The sequence below is a fragment of the Callorhinus ursinus genome, unplaced genomic scaffold (assembly GCF_003265705.2).
Source record: "Callorhinus ursinus isolate GAN/ISIS: 27379988/994484 unplaced genomic scaffold, GSC_fseal_2.0 scaffold12, whole genome shotgun sequence".
Classification (NCBI taxonomy): Eukaryota; Metazoa; Chordata; class Mammalia; order Carnivora; family Otariidae; genus Callorhinus; species Callorhinus ursinus.
The window spans coordinates 18,120,191-18,139,131 of record NW_027397074.1 but is presented as its reverse complement, the minus strand read 5'-3'; the positions used below and the strand labels follow the sequence as shown (position 1 = coordinate 18,139,131).

The window sequence follows — 18,941 nt, the reverse complement described above, 5'->3', positions numbered from 1 at the left end:
AGGTTATATTGGTAAAACTACTAATTTATGACTGCAGCAGTTTAAGATAAGCAGTTTTGTGAGAGTGCTGAGTTGGTTGTGGTGATGCAGTCTAGGGAGATAACCGCTAACAAACTGCAAAGACTATATAGTTCTCTAAATATATAATCAGAGAACACATGCCCTTGGTTAGTAAATAATATGTTATTAAATAGAGATTATGAACCTAAGAGTATTTAATTAAACAACTGCTTGAAAATAAGTGGGGTCAAAGCCATGATAACAAATCAATGAAAACCAACAAATCAACAATAGCTCGTCCACACAGCAGACATTCTGCCATTCAACAGAACTAATGAGGCAGAACTTCCAATAGGGCTATCCCACTTGAAAACAAATAAATTACTTAAATGGCAGCATCTATGCAATAAAAACTCAAATAAAACTTTCAAGCAAATTGGTGTCTAAGATGGAGTGGAATTCACAGATGGACGCAGACAGAATTCCTACTAGGCTGTAGATATAAACATTTAATAGACTATGTGAAAGATCAGGCAATAGAAAACACTTTGGAAATCACCTTAAAGAGTTTTAAACATTTTATTGTAATCATAAAGGGTCACCAAGCAGAAATGGGGAATCTGCATTGTCTTTGTATTTGGGGGACAAGCTAGAGCCACTTAAAGACCCATTTGCTCAAAAACTTCTGTTGTGTTCAGTTTCCGACTGAACACAAAGCTTTAGGAAAATGGCTTATATTTTCCTGGCAGGCTTTTTCCTGATTAGTTAAAGTTAGAGACCAGCTTACCTCTGGATCTATAGATAGAACATTCATTGTAAGTTTTATGGCACTGAAGTGAGGATTGAAGCTTTTATCAATATGCCTATGGTTGGCATACCAGTAAGGACCTATCACAGAATGAGGGATGGAGGGTCAACTTTCTCAGTGAGGTTATACATATATAGTCACAGAGATACACGGTCAGATAGAATTTGCTAAACATATACACTTAAATAGACCACAATTTTGGAACTCTGACATTTCAAAAAAGGTGTCTCAGGTGTCTGTTAACTTTTTTTTTTAAAGATTTTATTTATTTATTTGAGAGAGAGAGAGCATTAACAGAGGGGAGGGGCAGAGGGAGAGGGAGAAATCGGCTCTCCACTGAGCAGGGAGCCTGACACGGGGCTCAATCCCAGGACCCCATCAATGACCTGAGGCGAAGGCAGACGCTTGACCGACTGAGCCACCCAGGAGCTCCACGTATCTGTTTACTTTTTAAAATGTAAGCCTACAGAAATCAAATCATAATGCCACAAACCCATACTGAAGATAGTAATTGAATCTCAGGCTGTTAATTCCATGGTTTCTTTAAAAATTGCACAGAAACACTGAAAATAATTGTAAGAAAAACTACAATATAACTCTAAGTGCTGGAACATTCACAGGTAAGGCAAATATATCCTATGGTAAGCTTGTTTATTGAAATTATTATTTCCTGCCTTAATGGTATATGTGACTTACTTTTGTATATACTTTCTGTTCATTTTGCACATCTTGGTTTGCTTGGCTTTCAATCATCTCACTTTGAAGAGAAGCAACCATCTTTCCAATATTTTCTGATGCTGTTGTAATAACTTCCAAAATTTTTTTATCTGTATTGACTGGTCTTAATTTTTCTAATTTTATTTCTTCACATATTTCATTCCATATTTCTCCAATCTGTTATAACAAAGTTTAAGTTTAAAAAGTTAAATTAACCAAAAATAAATGATGTAATTTTGGGTAATCCTTTATTTGGGTGGTTGTTCCAAAGTTAACACTTACTGAACCACCTCTCCCCATCTTCCTACATGGGAATAAGTGCACTGGGAATGGTTTGCGGCACCAGTTACAGTTGAGTATTCGGAAGTAATTTCTCAAATGTTTTACAATGATGAGGTATGCGTGGATGAGGCTCTACTACCTAGGTTTAGTTCACTACCATTGTCACTGCCCTCTGGTTTATAGTCACACAGTTCTCACAGCTGCAGAAACCGCTGCTTTAGTTATATCCTTTTGAACTACTGATGTATTCCTCCCAAAAGCCCTGTATTAATAGCTAGGTTGAGGGGGTGCCTGGGTAGCTCAGTCCATAGAGCATGCAACTCTTGATCTTGGGGTCATGAGTTAGAGCCCCACATTGGGTATGGAGCCTACTTAAAAAAATTAAAAACAAATAAAAAAAAGAATAGGAATGCTTTTAAAAAATAAATCAAAGTTAGGTCAAGCTGAACTTGTAGGGCAATTAACATGGGGATAACTGGGGTTCCAGAGCACTGTCCCCTGCCCCTTACCTTCTAGCTCAGAAAGTAACTGAATCTCAAGCTCTTAACTCCATGGCTTCATCATACTCACAGCTCCATCTCATATTCTTGGTTGTCTGTAAATTAATGTGCTTGAGTATGCTTATATTTATAGAAAAATTTATATATCCAGGCCTGGGATGAAACTGAGCTTTGTTTTCATTTGAAAATAGAGACTTATTCATTTATAACATTCAAATACATAGTACTAATATCAGAAGAGAATGTACTTAAAAAGACTTTGCTGAAACTTCAAAAGTATTCATTTGCCAATAAAAATATAACCAACAGGGTGAGAAACCTAATATCCTTTAACTGATATTTGATCATCATATAAATTAAGGATAAAATAATCTTTAATAAATATTAATAATTTGTTAATAAGCAATAATTCATTTAACTATAGTTCCTAATGCTCTCTAAAGAGAAGAAACTATATTTTTTAAAAATTCTATTAAGCTTCTGAATAGTTCTGTCAGTAACATCCATCTCCTTTTGTAAACTAATAGTAAGATAAAATCATATCCTATGGAAGATACCCAATCAATTGTAGGTTTCTTGAACAGTACCAGATGCAAAATGGAAAATAAAAACTATAGAGTACATGGATGATTGCTTACAACTATGAATAGATCTTTTATTTCCCATTTGATTTTTTTGTCATATTAGAGTTTAATAGATTATTAAGAAGGTACTCACTTTAAAATCAAGGTATCTATGTATGATACAAAGAGTGACAAAATCTTCAGCAGATAGGCCAGGTAAATTTTCAAAATCTAAACAAAGTTTATAAAGAAAGAATTACTGTAACAAAGCAAGTGATTCCAAAATGTATGTATCTATCATAAAAACTAATGCCAAGAGTTAGTTTTTATTTCATCTTGATTATGAAAAAGTTAGTTCTGTGAGCCTCTGGCTTGCTGAAGAGTGTTTGACAACTTTTTTCCTTAATAGGAAGCAAGGACTTTAAAAACTCAGGTATTTCAGAATTCTAATGTTTAAGCCTAATCATCTAAACTAACCACCTTTAATCCTGGAACTGCCTGGGGAGCTTTGAAGGATGCTGATGCCTGGGCCCCAAACCCAGAGATTCTGATTTTAATTGATCAAGGGCATAGCTTGGGCATTGGGGTAACAATGGAACACACACTTATCTATATAAAGGGACTTTTTATCATCATGTTTGAAAAGACTCCAAAGCAAAATCACCTTGCAAACTCAGCAAAACAGAGTCTCTTGAGAATTTGACAAGTAGCTTCTTACCCAGTTTGCCCAGCACAGCATAAATTTTTGCTCTGATATTCTCGGCAACATCCATAACTGCAAGAGTCGGGCAGTTTGCAGGCAATGGCATGATTTTTTGCTCTTCTTGGAAACTGGTAAATAGGGGTTTCTTTGTATCTAATCGTTGCATATCATGAAAACAGAAAGGACAGATAAAAACGTTAGTAAATTAATATCTAATTTTGAAATTTTAGTCCAGACATAGAATATATAAAAATATTAGAATAAAATAGTACATTGTATATGGTTATTCTTTTGAAAGCATTAGTAATCAGTTATTCCTCATTCTGTGGCAAAACTTAAAGCTTTCATTTTAATTATACATAAAATATGGAAATTTTACAAAATAACTTTTTAAAAAGTGAAACTCTTATGTAAATAACTTTTCTAATTTTGAGATCCAAATATGAATGATGATGAATGATGAATAATGTCAGTTTAACAAATTTGTAATCTCCTTTGCTTTTGGGTTCTATATATTATGCTATAAATATAAAAAAAAATTTTATGATGTTACAGATCAAAACTCAGAAATAATAAATAGAAATAGAAATCAGAAGTTAAAGGGGGAGTATTTTCATTTAAAAATTAACAATATTAACAGTTTAGATGAAAAGAAACTTAAGAGGCTTAGAAAATGTACTCTAGCATTGTAGATTGCTGGTAATTAAAATTTATGAACATTTGATTTATTTTTACTTAGAAAACAATTTCTTCTGAGGCTCCTGGGTGGCTCAGTTGGTTAAGCATCTGCCTTTGGCTCAGGTCATGATCCCAGGGTCCTGGGATCGAGCCCCACATGGGGCTCCCTGCTCAGCGATGAGTCTGTTTCTCTCTCTCCCTCTGCCCCTCTGCCTGCTTGTGCGCGCTCTCTCTCTTTCTCCCCCTCCCAGATAAGTAAATAAAATCTCTATTTTATTTTTAAAGATTTTATTTATTTATTTGACACAGAGAGACACAGCGAGAGAGGGAACACAAGCAGGGGGAGTGGGAGAGGGAGAAGCAGGCTTCCCGCAGAACAGGGATCCCGATGCGGGGCTCGATCCCAGGACCCTGGGACCATCACCCGAGCTCAAGGCAGACACTTAATGACTGAGCCACCCAGGTGCCCCAATAAATAAAATCTTAAAAAAAAAGAAAGAAAACAATTTCTTCTTTTATATAAAAAGTAAACTTGCTTCATGAATATGAATCAACAGAAATGTACAAAATACTATAAAAATTGTTTTCAGGCACTCTATTTACATCCCTAATTTAATTGGTAGATGAAACATTACTGAATCTATTTGTAAAAGCAAGTAACTCAACGAACTTCTTTAGGACATGATGTTAGGTTTTTTTTTTTTTTTGAGTTAAACAATATAATATCACTTCCTGAAAATATTTTATAAAAATATGAACCCGCTACTAATTTACTTAGTTTTCTTCCATTCATTCAGAATTTTTTTTTTTAAAGATTTTATTTATTTATTTGAGAGAGAGAATGAGAGAGAGAGAGGGTCAGAGGGAGAAGCAGACTCCCTGCCGAGCAGGGAGCCCGATGCGGGACTCGATCCCAGGACTCCAGGATCATGACCTGAGCCGAAGGCAGTCGCTTAACCAACTGAGCCAGCCAGGTGCCCCTCATTCAGAATTTAATAGCAAGTTCTACAAACTCTTGTGAAAAGAACTTTAAACAAAGGGGTGGAAGTTCTCATACTTCCCTAGTATCTTTTAAAGATCTCTTTTTAAAAATATGGGTGGGGGCGCCTGGGTGGCTCAGTTGTTTAAGCGATTGCCTTCGGCTCAGGTCATGATCCTGGAGTCCCGGGATCGAGTCTCACATCGGGATTCCTGCTCAGCAGGGAGTCTGCTTCTCCCTCTGACCCTCTTCCCTCTCATGCTCTCTACTATCACTCTCTCTCTCAATAATTAAATAAAAATCTTTAAAAAAAATATGGGTGAATGATGAATAAGTCCTGGGGATATAATGAACAGGGTGGTGACTACAGTTAACAGTACTTTATTGTACATTTGAAAGTTGCTAAGAAAGTAGATTTTAGGGGTGCCTGGGTGGCTCAGTTGTTAAGCATCTGCCTTCGGCTCAGGTCGTGATCTCAGAGTCCTGAGATCGAGCCCCGCATCGGGCTCTCTGCTCAGCGGAGAGCCTGCTTCTCCCTCTCCCATCCCCCTGCTTGTGTTCCCTCTCTCGCTGTGTCTCTCTCTGTCAAATAAATAAAATCTTAAAAAAAAAGAAAAAATAGATTTTAAAAGTTAGATCACAAGAAAAAAAATTGTAACTGTGTGGTGATGGATGCTAACTAAACTTATTGTGGTAATCATTTTGTAATATGTACATATATCAAATCATTATATTGTATGCCTAAAACTAGTGCAATGTTATATGTCAATTATATCTCAATTAAAAATATGCATCTAATTTCTACTACTAACAGTTATAAATACACTTACCAATGATCATCCCATGTTTATCCCGTTTTACTCCCAGTTCTTTTTCTTCCTTTCTCCACAATTTAATTAAAAGACTAGCAGCTGTCTGGTCTTTCTTTCCTCGCCAAGCATTGACATGAGCCGCAGTTTTGGGATTATCACAAAATTCAACCATTATTCCAAGTATTAGATTACAGAATTTTTTTTGGTTCAACTTTTGCAAGGAAATGGAAAAGGAAAAGAGTTGCAATAAGTTTTAAGAATTATTGCCTTTAAAAAAAAAACCCTAAGAAACACTTTTATTAACCAGTAACTTTCTTCTAAATGACTCCCTTAAAAAATTCACACTCTACTTAAGTATGACTTGGGACAATCTCATTAAAAAGTATGTTTTCAGACATTAAGAGTTAGAAAGAATAAAAAGAAAAAGATTCAATATAATTCTGATATAGTCATAAATATGTCATGACCAAAAATTTAATTGATTTGGTTCAGTCCACAAAAAGAGAGGTTATAAAAATAAGTGAAGATGTTCATTTTAAGTGGAGCAGGTAAACAGTACTATACATAGTTCATTGTAATTATAGGATCTTTCCAATTTACATGCTTTATTAAGGTTGGTAAAGACTCATAATGACTACAACCTTGTAACTAAGAAAATAACTGATGGTAACTGCAAGTGGCAGTCACATTTGAAAAAAAATCAAAATGAGATGTAATTTTGTATTTTGCAAAGTAAGCATTTAAGAAAAATTATCAAGCATATTTCCTTTGTTTTGCTACTAGCTTTCAGCAAACCAAAATTTAGGTATAGAAAAGTCCATCTAGAGTTATATTCTCCACACAGTAATAATTTGTGTCTGGAATATTTTTTGTTGATTAACTCATAGTATACCACTAATAGAATATAGCACAGGAAACCTGTAACCTGTTGTTTTAACTGCAAACATTATCAGTTTCCTCTTTTATAAAGTGAAGGATAATATTACCTGCTTTAGAGAGTTATTATGATGAATTATACAAGACTGCCTGGCACATAGAAAGCTCTAAATAATATTTAACATTATTAGCAATTATTATCATTGCACACTGAATTAATATTTTAGCAGATTGTATTAAACAGAGCCTCAATTGGGTTTTTTATTCCTATACTTCACTTTCAGGAGAAAAAGGCAAATTTCAAGGGTTGGAGTTGATTAAAAAAAACTTCATTAAATAATATTTGTAATCTGTAATTAACTTAATTGGTTTAATCCACCTTAAGCACAATCTAATAATTATATTCATAAAAATAGAAAACACTTAAATGGCAAAAATATGTGCCAGGAACTATTCCAAATACTGTATATATGTGTATGATATATATATATGTGTGTGTGTGTGTGTGTGTGCATATGTGCACATGCACAGTCACTCTTAGAATTCTCCCAGCAGTGCATGGGATAGATACTGTTGTTATCTCTTGTTTTACAGATGAAGAAACATATAACAGAGATGTTAAATACTTGTCCAAGTGACCCAGCTAACAAGTATTGGAGGCCTCAGTCAGACTGATTGCAGCCTATGCTCATAACCACTGTGCTATATGGCTTCTCCTACCAGTCTTCTTTATGCCTTTCCATCAGAGAAACCCTAGTGGTGAAGGAGAGTGAACACAAGTGAGAAATGTCTGAAGTCTTTTATATAACCTTAAATATTCACATAGAATTTAATTATTTAGAATATACATGTTTAATATAACTCCCCATTTCCTAGTCTTTAACTAAAAACAAGATTCTAGGAAGATGTGCCAAATTAATTCTGTGACTTTGAGAATTTCCTGACAAATCACCACGTGTCTCTGGGCATATTTGTACTCTTATCAGAGAAACATGGTGAGCTATAGATCATTTAGTAAAGCCACACATATATCTTTCTGTATTATGTCCAATTTTCTGAACCTTCCAAGGGCTTCTGGTTATGACTCACTCCTGTTTATCAAAATGGGTTATTATTATTTATTTATTTTTTGTTTGTAATGTTTTATATCTAATGAGTTTGCTCTCCTATATGTAATGCCAACTAATTTTCTTTCAGATAGATGAAGGGACACAGATAACTTTAGTACCTTTGCTAAATCCAAGTATGTTTGTTATTCTGGTTTGTTTTCTTTTTTATTTTAATTTATTTGAGAAAAAGAGAGAGAGAGAGCATGAGAAGGGGGAGGGGCAGAGGGAGAAGCAGGCTCTCTGCTGAGCAGGGAGCTCGATGCGGGGCTCGATCTCAGGACCCTGAGATCAAGACCTGAGCTGAAGGTAGACGCTTAACCGACTGAGCCACCCAGGTGCCCCGTGGTTTGTTATTCTGTTAATAAAATCATGAATGGTGGCAGTCAAGGCAGTGACATAGGTAGGACTCTACATGAGAATATCTCTCAAAGTTTTTTTTTTTCTCTCAAAGTTTTATTGAAACCAAATTACACTCTTCCTCCCACATCATCTTGACATCTTGACCTACTTAGAATTGAGGCCAGTAGGGAATTACTTTGAGGATAATTGAGCGTCATTGCCATTCTTTGTTGGTGTTGGAATAGCAACTGTCTTTTCTGGCAAACTTAATATACTCATTCCTGCTCATTCTGTAAAATGATCTAAGACACACTCGATTCTTCACATTACCTACAAACTATTCAGTTCTTTAAAAATGCTGATCTTTACTCCTTTGTCTAATGTGGCCCTTAACTTTTAACACTAAGAGAAGAAGCTAGACGTTATTAATAATGCTTATGGGTTTTGATGTTTTCTAGCATTTCACAAACTATTTATTTAAAGGTGGTTGGGAAAAATCCCATAAAACAAACTATCTGCTGTTATGTGTTTGGGAGTGCTGACCTAAGTAAATAGGTTTCCTCACAGGAGGAATTTTCAGAGCCTTTATTATGCCAATGCAAATTATGGATCTCCAAGTGAGATTTTGTTTTTTAAAACAAACATTTAAACAATTTGTGGGCATATTTAATTATAGAATAGTGTTCTGTGGTACTTAGTTTTGGAAAGAATTAATAAAAACATTTATTTATTTATTTGTTTGTTTGTTTACAATTATTAACAATCATACTTACTGCCAGTAAGTCCAAAAGGAGAAAAATGCCTTCCTTTTCAAGAAAGTAATCTTCTGAGGGATAACATCCCAAAATACAGCACCTTAAATAAAAAGGAAGTTACTCACTTAACAAGGATCCTACTGTCTCTATACTATTGTCTACTTCTATATTTTCGAGTGTCTTAGATGCCTCATGTAACAGAAATAATGTATAAGAGATAGTCTTCTGTCTCACATTTAGACAGAAAAAAAAAGAGATAGTCTTCCGTGACTGACTTATTTCACTTAGTGTAGTGTCTTCCAGGTCCATCCATGTTATAAATGGTAGGATTTTCTTCTTTTTTAAGGCTGAGTAATATTCCATTATATGTATATACCATATTTTCTTTCTTTATCCATTCATCTGTTGATGGACATTTGGGTTGTTTCCATATCTTGACTATTGTGAATAATGCTGCAGTGAACATGGGAGTGCAGCTATTTCTTCAAGATCCTGATTTCAATTCTTTTGGATGTATACCCAGAAGTGGGATTGTTGGATTATATGGTAATTCTATTTTTAATTTTTTTGAGGAATCTCCATACTGTTTTACACAGTGGCTGCACAATTTGCATTCCCACCAAAATCAAGAGTTCTCTTTTCTCCACATCCTCACCAACACATATCTTTTTTTTTTTTAAATAATAATCCATTCCATCAGGTATAAGGTGATAACTCACTGTGGCTTTGGTTTGCATTTCCCTGATGATTAGTGGTTCCATAGGAATCTTAGCATTGTTTTTCTATTTCTGTAAAAAAATATCTTTAGGATTTAATAGGGATTGCATGAAGCTGTACATCACTTTGGCTAGTATGACATTTAAGCAATATTAATTATTCCAGTCCAAGAACACAGGATATCCTTCCATTTATTTGTGTCTGCTTTAATTTCTTTTATCAGTGTTTTACAGTTTTCACTGCATAAGGTTTTCACTTCCTTGGTTACATTTCTTCCTAAGTACTTTATTCTTTTTGGTTCTATTGCAAGTGTGATTGTTTTCTTAATTTTCTTTTTGCACAGTTCATAATAGTGTGAATAGAAATGTGTCTAGAAATGCAACTGATTTTTTTTATTATTATGTTAATCACCATACATTACATCATTAGTTTTTGATGTAGTGTTCCATGATTCATTGTTTGCGTATAATACCCAGTGCTCCATGCAGAACATGCCCTCTTTAATACCCATCACCAGGCTAACCCATTGTCCCACCCCCTTCCCCTCTAGAACCCTGTTTGTTTTTCAGAGTCCATAGTCTCTTATGGTTCGTCTCCCCCCCAACTGATTTTTGTATTTGATTTTGTATCTTGCAACTTTATTGAATTCATTTATTCTAACAGTTTTTTTGGTGGCGTCTTTAGGGCTTTCTACATAAAAGACCCTGTCATCTGCAAACAGAGATACTTTTACTTCTTTTCTGATTTGGATGCCTTTTATTTCTTTTTCTTGCCTAATTGCTCTGGCTAGGACTTATAGTACTGAGTAGAAATGGTGAGAGTGGGCACTTTTGCCTTGTTAGAGATCTTAGAGGAAAAGCTTTTAGCTTTTCACCATTGAGTGTGATGTTAGATGTGGAATTTTCATCTATGACCTTTATTGTGTTTGTTTCTTCTCTACTTAATTTGTTGAGAGTTTTTATCATGAAAGGCTGTTGAATTTTGTCAAATGCTTTTTTCTGCAACTACTGATATGATTATGTGATTTTTGTCCTTCGTTCTGTTAATGTGGTGTATCACATTGATTTGCTTATATTGAACAATTCTTGCATCCCAGGGATAAATCCCACTTGGTCATGGGGTGTATGATCCTTTTAACGTGTTGTTGAATTTGGTTTGCTAATATTTCCTATAGGATTTTTGCTTACATGTTCCTCAGGACTGGCCTCATAAAGTGAATTTGGAAGTGTTCCCTTTTCTATATTTTGGAAAAGTTTAAGAAGGATCGGTATTAATTCTTTAAATGTTTGGTAAAATTCACCTGTGAAGCTATTGGGTCCTGGGCTTTTTTGTTGGGAGGTTTTTGATTACTGATTCAATCTCCTTATTGTAATTGGTTTGTTTGGGCTTTCTATTGCTTCTTGATTCAATCTTGATTGTATGTTTCTAGGAATCTATTTCTTCTCTATTGTCCAATTTGTTGGCATATAGTTGTTCATAGTAATCCATTATGATCTTTTTTATTTCTGTGGCATCTGTTGTGATGTGTTCTATTTCATTTATTTCATTTATCTTAATTTTGAGTCTTTTTCCTTCTCTTAGTCTAGCTAATGGCTTGTAGACTTTGATGTCTTTTTAAAACAAACCATTTTTTTCTATTCCCTCATTTATTTCTGTTCTAATCTTTATTATTTCCTTTATTTTTTTTTTTTTTAAAGATTTTATTTATTTATTTGACAGAGAGAGACACAGTGAGAGAGGGAACACAAGCAGGAGGAGTGGGAGAGGGAGAAGCGAAGCAGGCTTCCCGCGGAGCAGGGAGCCCGATGTGGGGCTCGATCCCAAGACCCTGGGATCATGACCCGAGCCGAAGGCAGACGCTTAACGACTGAGCCACCCAGGCGCCCCTATTATTTCCTTTATTTTGCTAACTTTGGACTTAGTTTATTCTTCATTTGCTAGTTACTTTAGGTTTAAAGTTAGGTTGTTTATTTGAATCATTCTTTTTTTTATGTTTATTTATTTATTTTGGGGGGAGGGGCAGAGGGAGAACAGACTCCCCACTGAGCAAGGAGCCCTACATGGGGCTGATCTCAGGACCCATGAGATCATGACCTGAGCTAAAACCAAGAGTCTAACACTTAACCAGCTGAGCCACCCAGGCACCCCCATTCTTCTTTATGCTTATCCCTCTCCCTCTGCACTGCCCCCCACTCATGCTCTGTCTCTCTCTAATAAACAAATAAATAAAATCTTTTAAAAAAATACCTCATTAACATAAACTCAGATGTGGCTGAAAGGGGCTTGTTATGAATAAAAAAGACACTACCTTCATAGTTATTACTCTGAAGCTAATAAAGGAACTGAGAATAAAAGACCAAATACTGTAACAAAAGATGTTTTCATTGCTCTTAATGGTTAGGAAATGACAAAAGTTTTAGGAGATTTGTACTAGGAATGGACCAAATATATATTTCTTAATATAAAGCACAATAACATAGCACTTAAAAAGAATGTGTATTCTGCTGCTATTGAGTGGAATATTCTGCATATGCCTGTTAGGTCCATAGTCATTATTTTTCCCCCCAAATATGTTGCAGTGTGGCTTTTATGAATCCCACCCAAATAGGACAAAAGAAATGTGTTAAGTGTTAATGATACATGAAACCCAAGTAATTTTGTCCAACACAAAATTTTATAAATTAATGTTAAGAAAAGCAGTATGTGTGTATGTATATATGTATGATTTATTTTTTGCCCTTTAGGAATGCTAAAAAGTTTGAGAAAAAATATTGCTTAGGAAATACCTAATCAATAGGTTTTCAGCTCTTTGAAGAGGAGATGAATGAGGAATTCAACTGTCTTCAGGTATAAGAACACTGTATAAGAGTAGATGCTTGTGTTTTCCCAGACGAGGCCAAAATAGAATGGATTCAAATAATAAAAACAAGGATTTAAGTTTAAATACAAGAATGGTTTTAGGGGCGCCTGGGTGGCTCAGATGGTTAAGCGTCTGCCTTCGGCTCAGGTCATGATCCCAGGGTCCTGGGATCGAGTCCCGCATCGGGCTCCCTGCTCAGCGGGGAGCCTGCTTCTCCCTCTGCCTCTCCCTCTCTCTCTCTCTCTCTGTCTCTCATGAATAAATAAATAAAATCTTAAAAACAACAACAACAACAACAACAAAAAGAATGGTTTTATAAATGAGCTATGGACAAGATTACTTTCCAAAGGACATTGGTAGGTGTCATTTCTGGACTACTGAAAAAGGTATTGGAAGAGTTATCTTTCTGGTATGGTTTTGAGGGAAGAACCTTTTTTTATGAATTAAGCAAACTTTTACTGAAGCTTAAATTATGGTACAGAAATACATTTTAACTGATCTAAGTCCAACACCATGAAGAAATTATAGCACCAAAATTTTCCCTTCTCTATCATGCATACTAGGATTAATTTTATTTCTATTCAATCTACAGTTTTAATTTTTCTAGGCTTTACTTCATACAAATTTGTGTAGTTTTTCAAAATTAGATAGAAATCTTAAATCTATCAGGAAAAAAAATCAGACCTCAAGCCAACAAATACCATAGAAGTAATTTTCTTGTATTGAGGTTCTAACTAGGGTACAGTAATACTCACCAAATGCTGTCCAATGTACTAAAAAGAAGTACATTATAGCCTAATCCAGTCTGTAACTTTGTGGGGTCTGTTTTCATTACACGAAGAATTATATCCACTCCTTCAGTTCCAAAAATTTCCTAAGAGATTTATTTAAAATTATTTTATGAAATAATCTAATTCTTTCCGTTTCATCCTGTCCCCTAAAACTTTTTATACCAGAAAAACAGAACATTGTTAGTTTTATACAAATATTTTTTTTCAAATTTGCACTCATTCTCAGGAATTTAAGGCAAATTATTATAAAGCTAATCATTTTTAGAAATGGCATCAATCAATATGTCAGCTTAATGTCCCTTTCTATTTTTTGTTTTTTCCCTCTTTTTTAAAAAAATGAACCATAAGCTTGCCCCATGATTTTCTTCTGCATTATAATGTAGTCTAGTATCCTGTCAGATGAATACTAGATAGCAAAAACTAATTTAAGAGGCTAAAATTCTATCATGGAAGACTTTTTAATACTCCCAAGAGAGAAATAAACATTTAAATGGTAGTTAAAACCTTTAATAATTTATATTGAGTTATTACCACTTATTATTTGTTGCTTACCAATTACCTTTCTCATTGTTTTGTTGTTCAGTTCTGGTACCCAGTAAGCAAGACTATGAGTATTTTTCCAGAAGAACACAGGCACAGGGTGGCAGAATATAAGAAAAAATTGCATCAAAGCTCAGAGCTGGTATGCATTCACTGTTCTTGTTGCCTCTCACTAGAATCCCTCTATTGGAAACTTCATAATTTAAAATTTTTATCTTTCCAATTCTGTCTTTTGCTATTTAAGTTATTAATCTTAGAGACTCAGTTTGTTACAAAATTTAAAAGATCAAAAGGAATTAAACTCTTTTTTCTAAGTTTTAGTTCTACGTATGAACCCAATTTTTTCTTTAAGTTTTTATTTAAATTCCAGCTAGTTAACATACAGTGTAATATTAGTTTCAGGTGTAAAATTTAGTGATTCATCCCTTATATACAACACTCAGTGCTCATCACATACCCATCACCCTGAATCCAATTTAAACTCAAAACAGCATTTATAATGTGATAGCCACTTTGGAAGAACTGTTTGCCAGTTTCTTAAAAACATATACCTACTTTATGAACATTAATTGCACTCCCAGGTATTTACCTAGGAGAAATGGAAGCATTAGGTACACAGAAAGACTACTACAAAAATGTTCCACTGAAGGTTTTTACATAATAGTCCCAAATGGATACAACCTAAGTGTTTATCAATAGGGGAATGGAGAAAAAAAGTTGGGTATATTCAAACAATGAAATACTATTCAGCAATAAAAAGGAATGAACTGCTAATACTTGCAATAATGTGGATATATTTGAGAAATATGATGACAGGACCAGATATAAAAGAGTAAATCACATTTATATGTGATTCATATAAAGCACATTTATATGAATGTGATTCCATTCATATAAAGTAAAAGAATAGGCAATACTAATTTATGGGAACAGAAATCAGAATAGTGGTCACCTGAAGGCAAATAGGGGGATGGCTACTAAGGGGCATGAAATAATTTCAAAGAGAATAACAATCATCTCTGTTTTAATTGAGGTATTGGTTAAATGGGTGTATACATTCATCAAAACCTATCAAATTTACACTTTATATATACTTTATTGTATATAATTATACTCTCCTTATAAAAAAGAATACTAAATTAAATCCTCACAAGATTAAAAAAACACCAACATTTATGGACACCAAGAAACAGTTCATCTGGATTGGAAGATCTGAACAAAACTTCGATTCACAGGCATACATACCTTCCTAGGAATATGATGTTCACAAAGACCAGATAAGATAAGTAATATATCAGACTGAATTTCCAAAACAATGACTTCTTCTTTGTCATTAGCCTTGCTTATTGTATTTTTAAAAACTCCTGGTGTGAAAAAATTGAAAGAATGTAAACTTATTGGGCATTGTATTTTTATTTTGATCAATTACTGTTTTGAAATCCCTTCTTAAAAAAATCTCTTCTTATAAAATTTCAGTTAGAGAAACTATTTTAAAAGGAGCTATTTTAATTGCACAGTTATGTAGAAGCTGTAGACAGAAGATGATAAGTGGATTCTTTGAGCTCTGAATACAATCAGTAGCCCCATATATATAGCATTTCTAGTACAGAATTAATGGAGTGTTATTAAAAGATGCCCTAACAACCTGGTACTTTGCACAACAAACAGAAAAACAGAACTGTTTATAGAAATACGCAGTGTCATGAGGCAGAGATGAGTGCCTTTGCAAATATATGACCAAAATGCCTCATCACAACTGGCTCATCTCCTCATGGTTAACAGGGTCAATTTAGGCAAAGGTAGAAGACCTCTCTAAGTATGTTTTCTCTTCCTGTTACTTCTTTCTGCATTCTCTCCTTATGCTTACCTGGAGGTATCTTCAATAACTTTAAGTAGCAGTATTCCCATGTCCTTTGAAATATCTCCCCTGCTTCTAATCAAAATTTAGAAAGACTGGAAAATAGCCACTTACACTGATGGAATGACAGTCACAATAAAATTTTGCCTCAAAAAGGAATTTTCCTTTAAGCTTTAAATGAGGAACAAAAATCACTGCTTCTCTATTAAAGGGGTCCTTGGCACTACCAGGAAGGGGTGGACTTATGTTCCAAAGTAAGAGGGAAAGGGGAATCACAACTTATTTCCTGGCCCTGAAGGAATGATTCTTGATCCTGTTAGGATGCATGACAGGTACAGGATCAGTCCCTAGCAGAGCTAGTTGAGCATGCTGGAGGCTCAGTTCAGGAGCATGCCAGTAACAGATGGGCCTATTCTCCTTTATTAGGAACATCTAGGAATCCAACCTGGTTGGCCACAGGTCTGCTTCTCCTTTCTAGGTGATCTCATTTTCCTTCCCACGTGAGTGCAGGCATGCCAGTTTCTCTGTTGTCTGTAACACATGCTATATTTTAAATTATTTCCTTCATATTTCAGTATCCTTTAGCTCCCTGCCTTTACCCTCTCCTTGTTCTATTCCAAGTCATCTGATAATTTCTTCCAGATTCCTTTTCCTAAAACAGCACTACACATATAACTTCCCTGATCAAAACCACTAATGGCTCCCCACATCTAAAGAGGATGCTATTTAAAACTCTTCCTAGCTTGGCTCCTGACTAGACATATTATATCTCATATTACTTGTTTTCAAGACTACTTATTTCTTAATTAACAAAGGTAAAAAGCTTTTGTTTGGGGTTCTGAATTTTATTCTGAGCTCACATGTATGTATTTTGGGGATAAGGTGATTCACTATAGTCAATTCTAAGCTGAAAATCAAGGATATTCTGCTATATCATAACAGAAAAGAATCTCCTGTGTACATTTCTGTGTATCCCAGCATACTAGTGTCCTGGTATGTCAGATGCACTGTAATGTTACCCTCTCTTAAATGACTTCAAAAGCCTGGCCAAAAAGTGGTCATCTTATTACTAGAAAAATGAAGATAACAGTAGCCCATTAAAAAAAAAAAGATAATCCTAAATGAAATAGTATCTGGAGTAAACAGATGTTTACAGAATGAGTGATCATGTTTTAGTAATGACAAACTGATTTATAGCAACAATATGAAACAAAAATCAAGAGAATATTCAGGAGTTTCTTAGCTAGAATGATAAAATAAATTTGTAAAAAGCATTTTAAACAAAACCTCTAATTTATAAGTATTCTACTTTCATAAGTACACAAACATGTTTTACCTATAAGTTGCTGAATTGCTCCCTTTTCACAAAGATCACTGTTTATAGTCTCATCCTCAAGGTAGACCATGGCTCTCAAGAGTCTTAAACTGTAACGCATCTGGGCAAACTTGTTGCCACGGCCACCTGTACCATGAAAACTATTACCATGGCTGAAGAAAGAATCTGTGGAGAAATATTAATAATTTAATACCTTACATCAAGAAATTTAAAGCAAAAACATTTCAAATAAAACAGAATATATCAGATACCGTCTATATCTACCCTTAAGTTTAAGCAGATGTTAAAATTTTGTCATACTTGCTTTAGTTTTTTTTTTTTAGAGGAATAAATATTATCCTTTCCCCTTCTCCTATTCCCAGAATAGAAATATGCTTTAAAAGTTTACTCAAATGTGTCATATTGTATCTTTTGTAACTTGCTACTATTACTAAATATTATGCTTTTTAAAGTATTTACATTGTCACAAGCAGATCTAAATCATTTAATTGCTTTCAGCATTCATTTTATTTGTTTTAGAGAGAGAGAGAGTGGTGGATGGGCAGAGAGGGAGGGAGACAGAATCTTAAGCAGGCTTCCGGCCCAGCGTGGAGCTTTATGTGGGGCTCAATCTCACAACCCTGAGACCATGACCTGAGCCGAAATTAAGAGTCCGATGCTTAACCGACTGAACCACCCAGGCGCCCCTTGGCAATCATTTTATAAATAAATCACAGTTTATCCATTCACTAGGACAAACTGCCACAATGAGCATTCTGGTTCATGTCCTCTTATTCCCACTGAGAAAGGTTTTGCCATGTGACACTAGAATTATATAGAGTACACCCAGACTGAATTTCACTAAAGTTCCTAAATTGCTTCTCAAAGTGGTTATATGGACACAATGTACAAGACTAAAAGATTTTCCCAATCTGTTAAATGGGAAATGACAGTTCATTATCTTAATTTGTGTTTCTCTGATTACCAATAAGGCTGAACATCTTTTAATGTTATTTTAAATTTGAAATTTTGTCTGTGACTTGGCAGTCTCTATTCTTTGTCTACTTTGCAGAATTATTTTTTTTGAGTTCTTTATGAGCCTGGATTCTAATCCTTTATTAGTCACAGGGGTGGAAAATGTATTCTCTCAATTTGAGGTTGTTATTTTATTCAGATTTAGTCATACAGCATTTCTAAACTTTACATTATTAAATGCATTAATCTTCTGTATAGTTTAAGTTCTTCTGGTTTTTCAAAGTCTTTTCCTACCCTGTTATCATAAAGATATTTTCCCATGTTTTCTTTTAAGATTTTTACAGTTTAACTTTTCATATTTAGGATTTAATTCATTTTGCACTTGATCTTTTTTAACAAGGTGAAAGAACTGAATTTTTATTTTCATTGAAGGCAATAACATCTTTGTTAATGCCAGCCTCCCATATATTCTATTTCATTGGTCTTTTCCTTGTTTAGTACCATACAGTTTAAATTATTATAGCTTCATGGTAGGTCTTGATAAACAGCAAGGCAAGTTCTCCTTTCTTTTTTACAAAAAATATACATTCTTTCAAAGGTTCTTTTATGTTTAAAGCTAAAAAAAATTTAAAAATACTGTTCTGAGTATTGTGTATGGGTTAAAAATGTAGGTTCTAGAGCTAGACTGCCTGTACTAAATCCTGGATCTGACACTTCCTGTGTGACCAAGAACATGTTATTTAACTTTTCTGATTGAGTTCTAC

The 18,941-nt window shown here is 34.4% G+C and overlaps 1 protein-coding gene across 2 annotated transcripts in view; it reads right to left on the bottom strand.

Annotated features, from left to right (window-relative positions):
- CFAP69 (cilia and flagella associated protein 69) overlaps positions 1-18,941 on the bottom strand; it is a 62,123-nt gene that overhangs the window by 3,143 nt on the left and 40,039 nt on the right. For both annotated transcript variants that reach the window (XM_073898775.1, XM_025873261.2), the window contains exons 13-20: positions 17,224-17,388; positions 15,275-15,393; positions 13,454-13,572; positions 9,140-9,221; positions 6,061-6,253; positions 3,589-3,726; positions 3,025-3,101; positions 1,505-1,702 (exon numbers count right to left, since the gene is read on the bottom strand). In XM_073898775.1, coding sequence (XP_073754876.1) covers positions 1,505-1,702; positions 3,025-3,101; positions 3,589-3,726; positions 6,061-6,253; positions 9,140-9,221; positions 13,454-13,572; positions 15,275-15,393; positions 17,224-17,388 — 1,091 coding nt within the window. The remainder of the gene's footprint in view (positions 1-1,504; positions 1,703-3,024; positions 3,102-3,588; positions 3,727-6,060; positions 6,254-9,139; positions 9,222-13,453; positions 13,573-15,274; positions 15,394-17,223; positions 17,389-18,941) is intronic.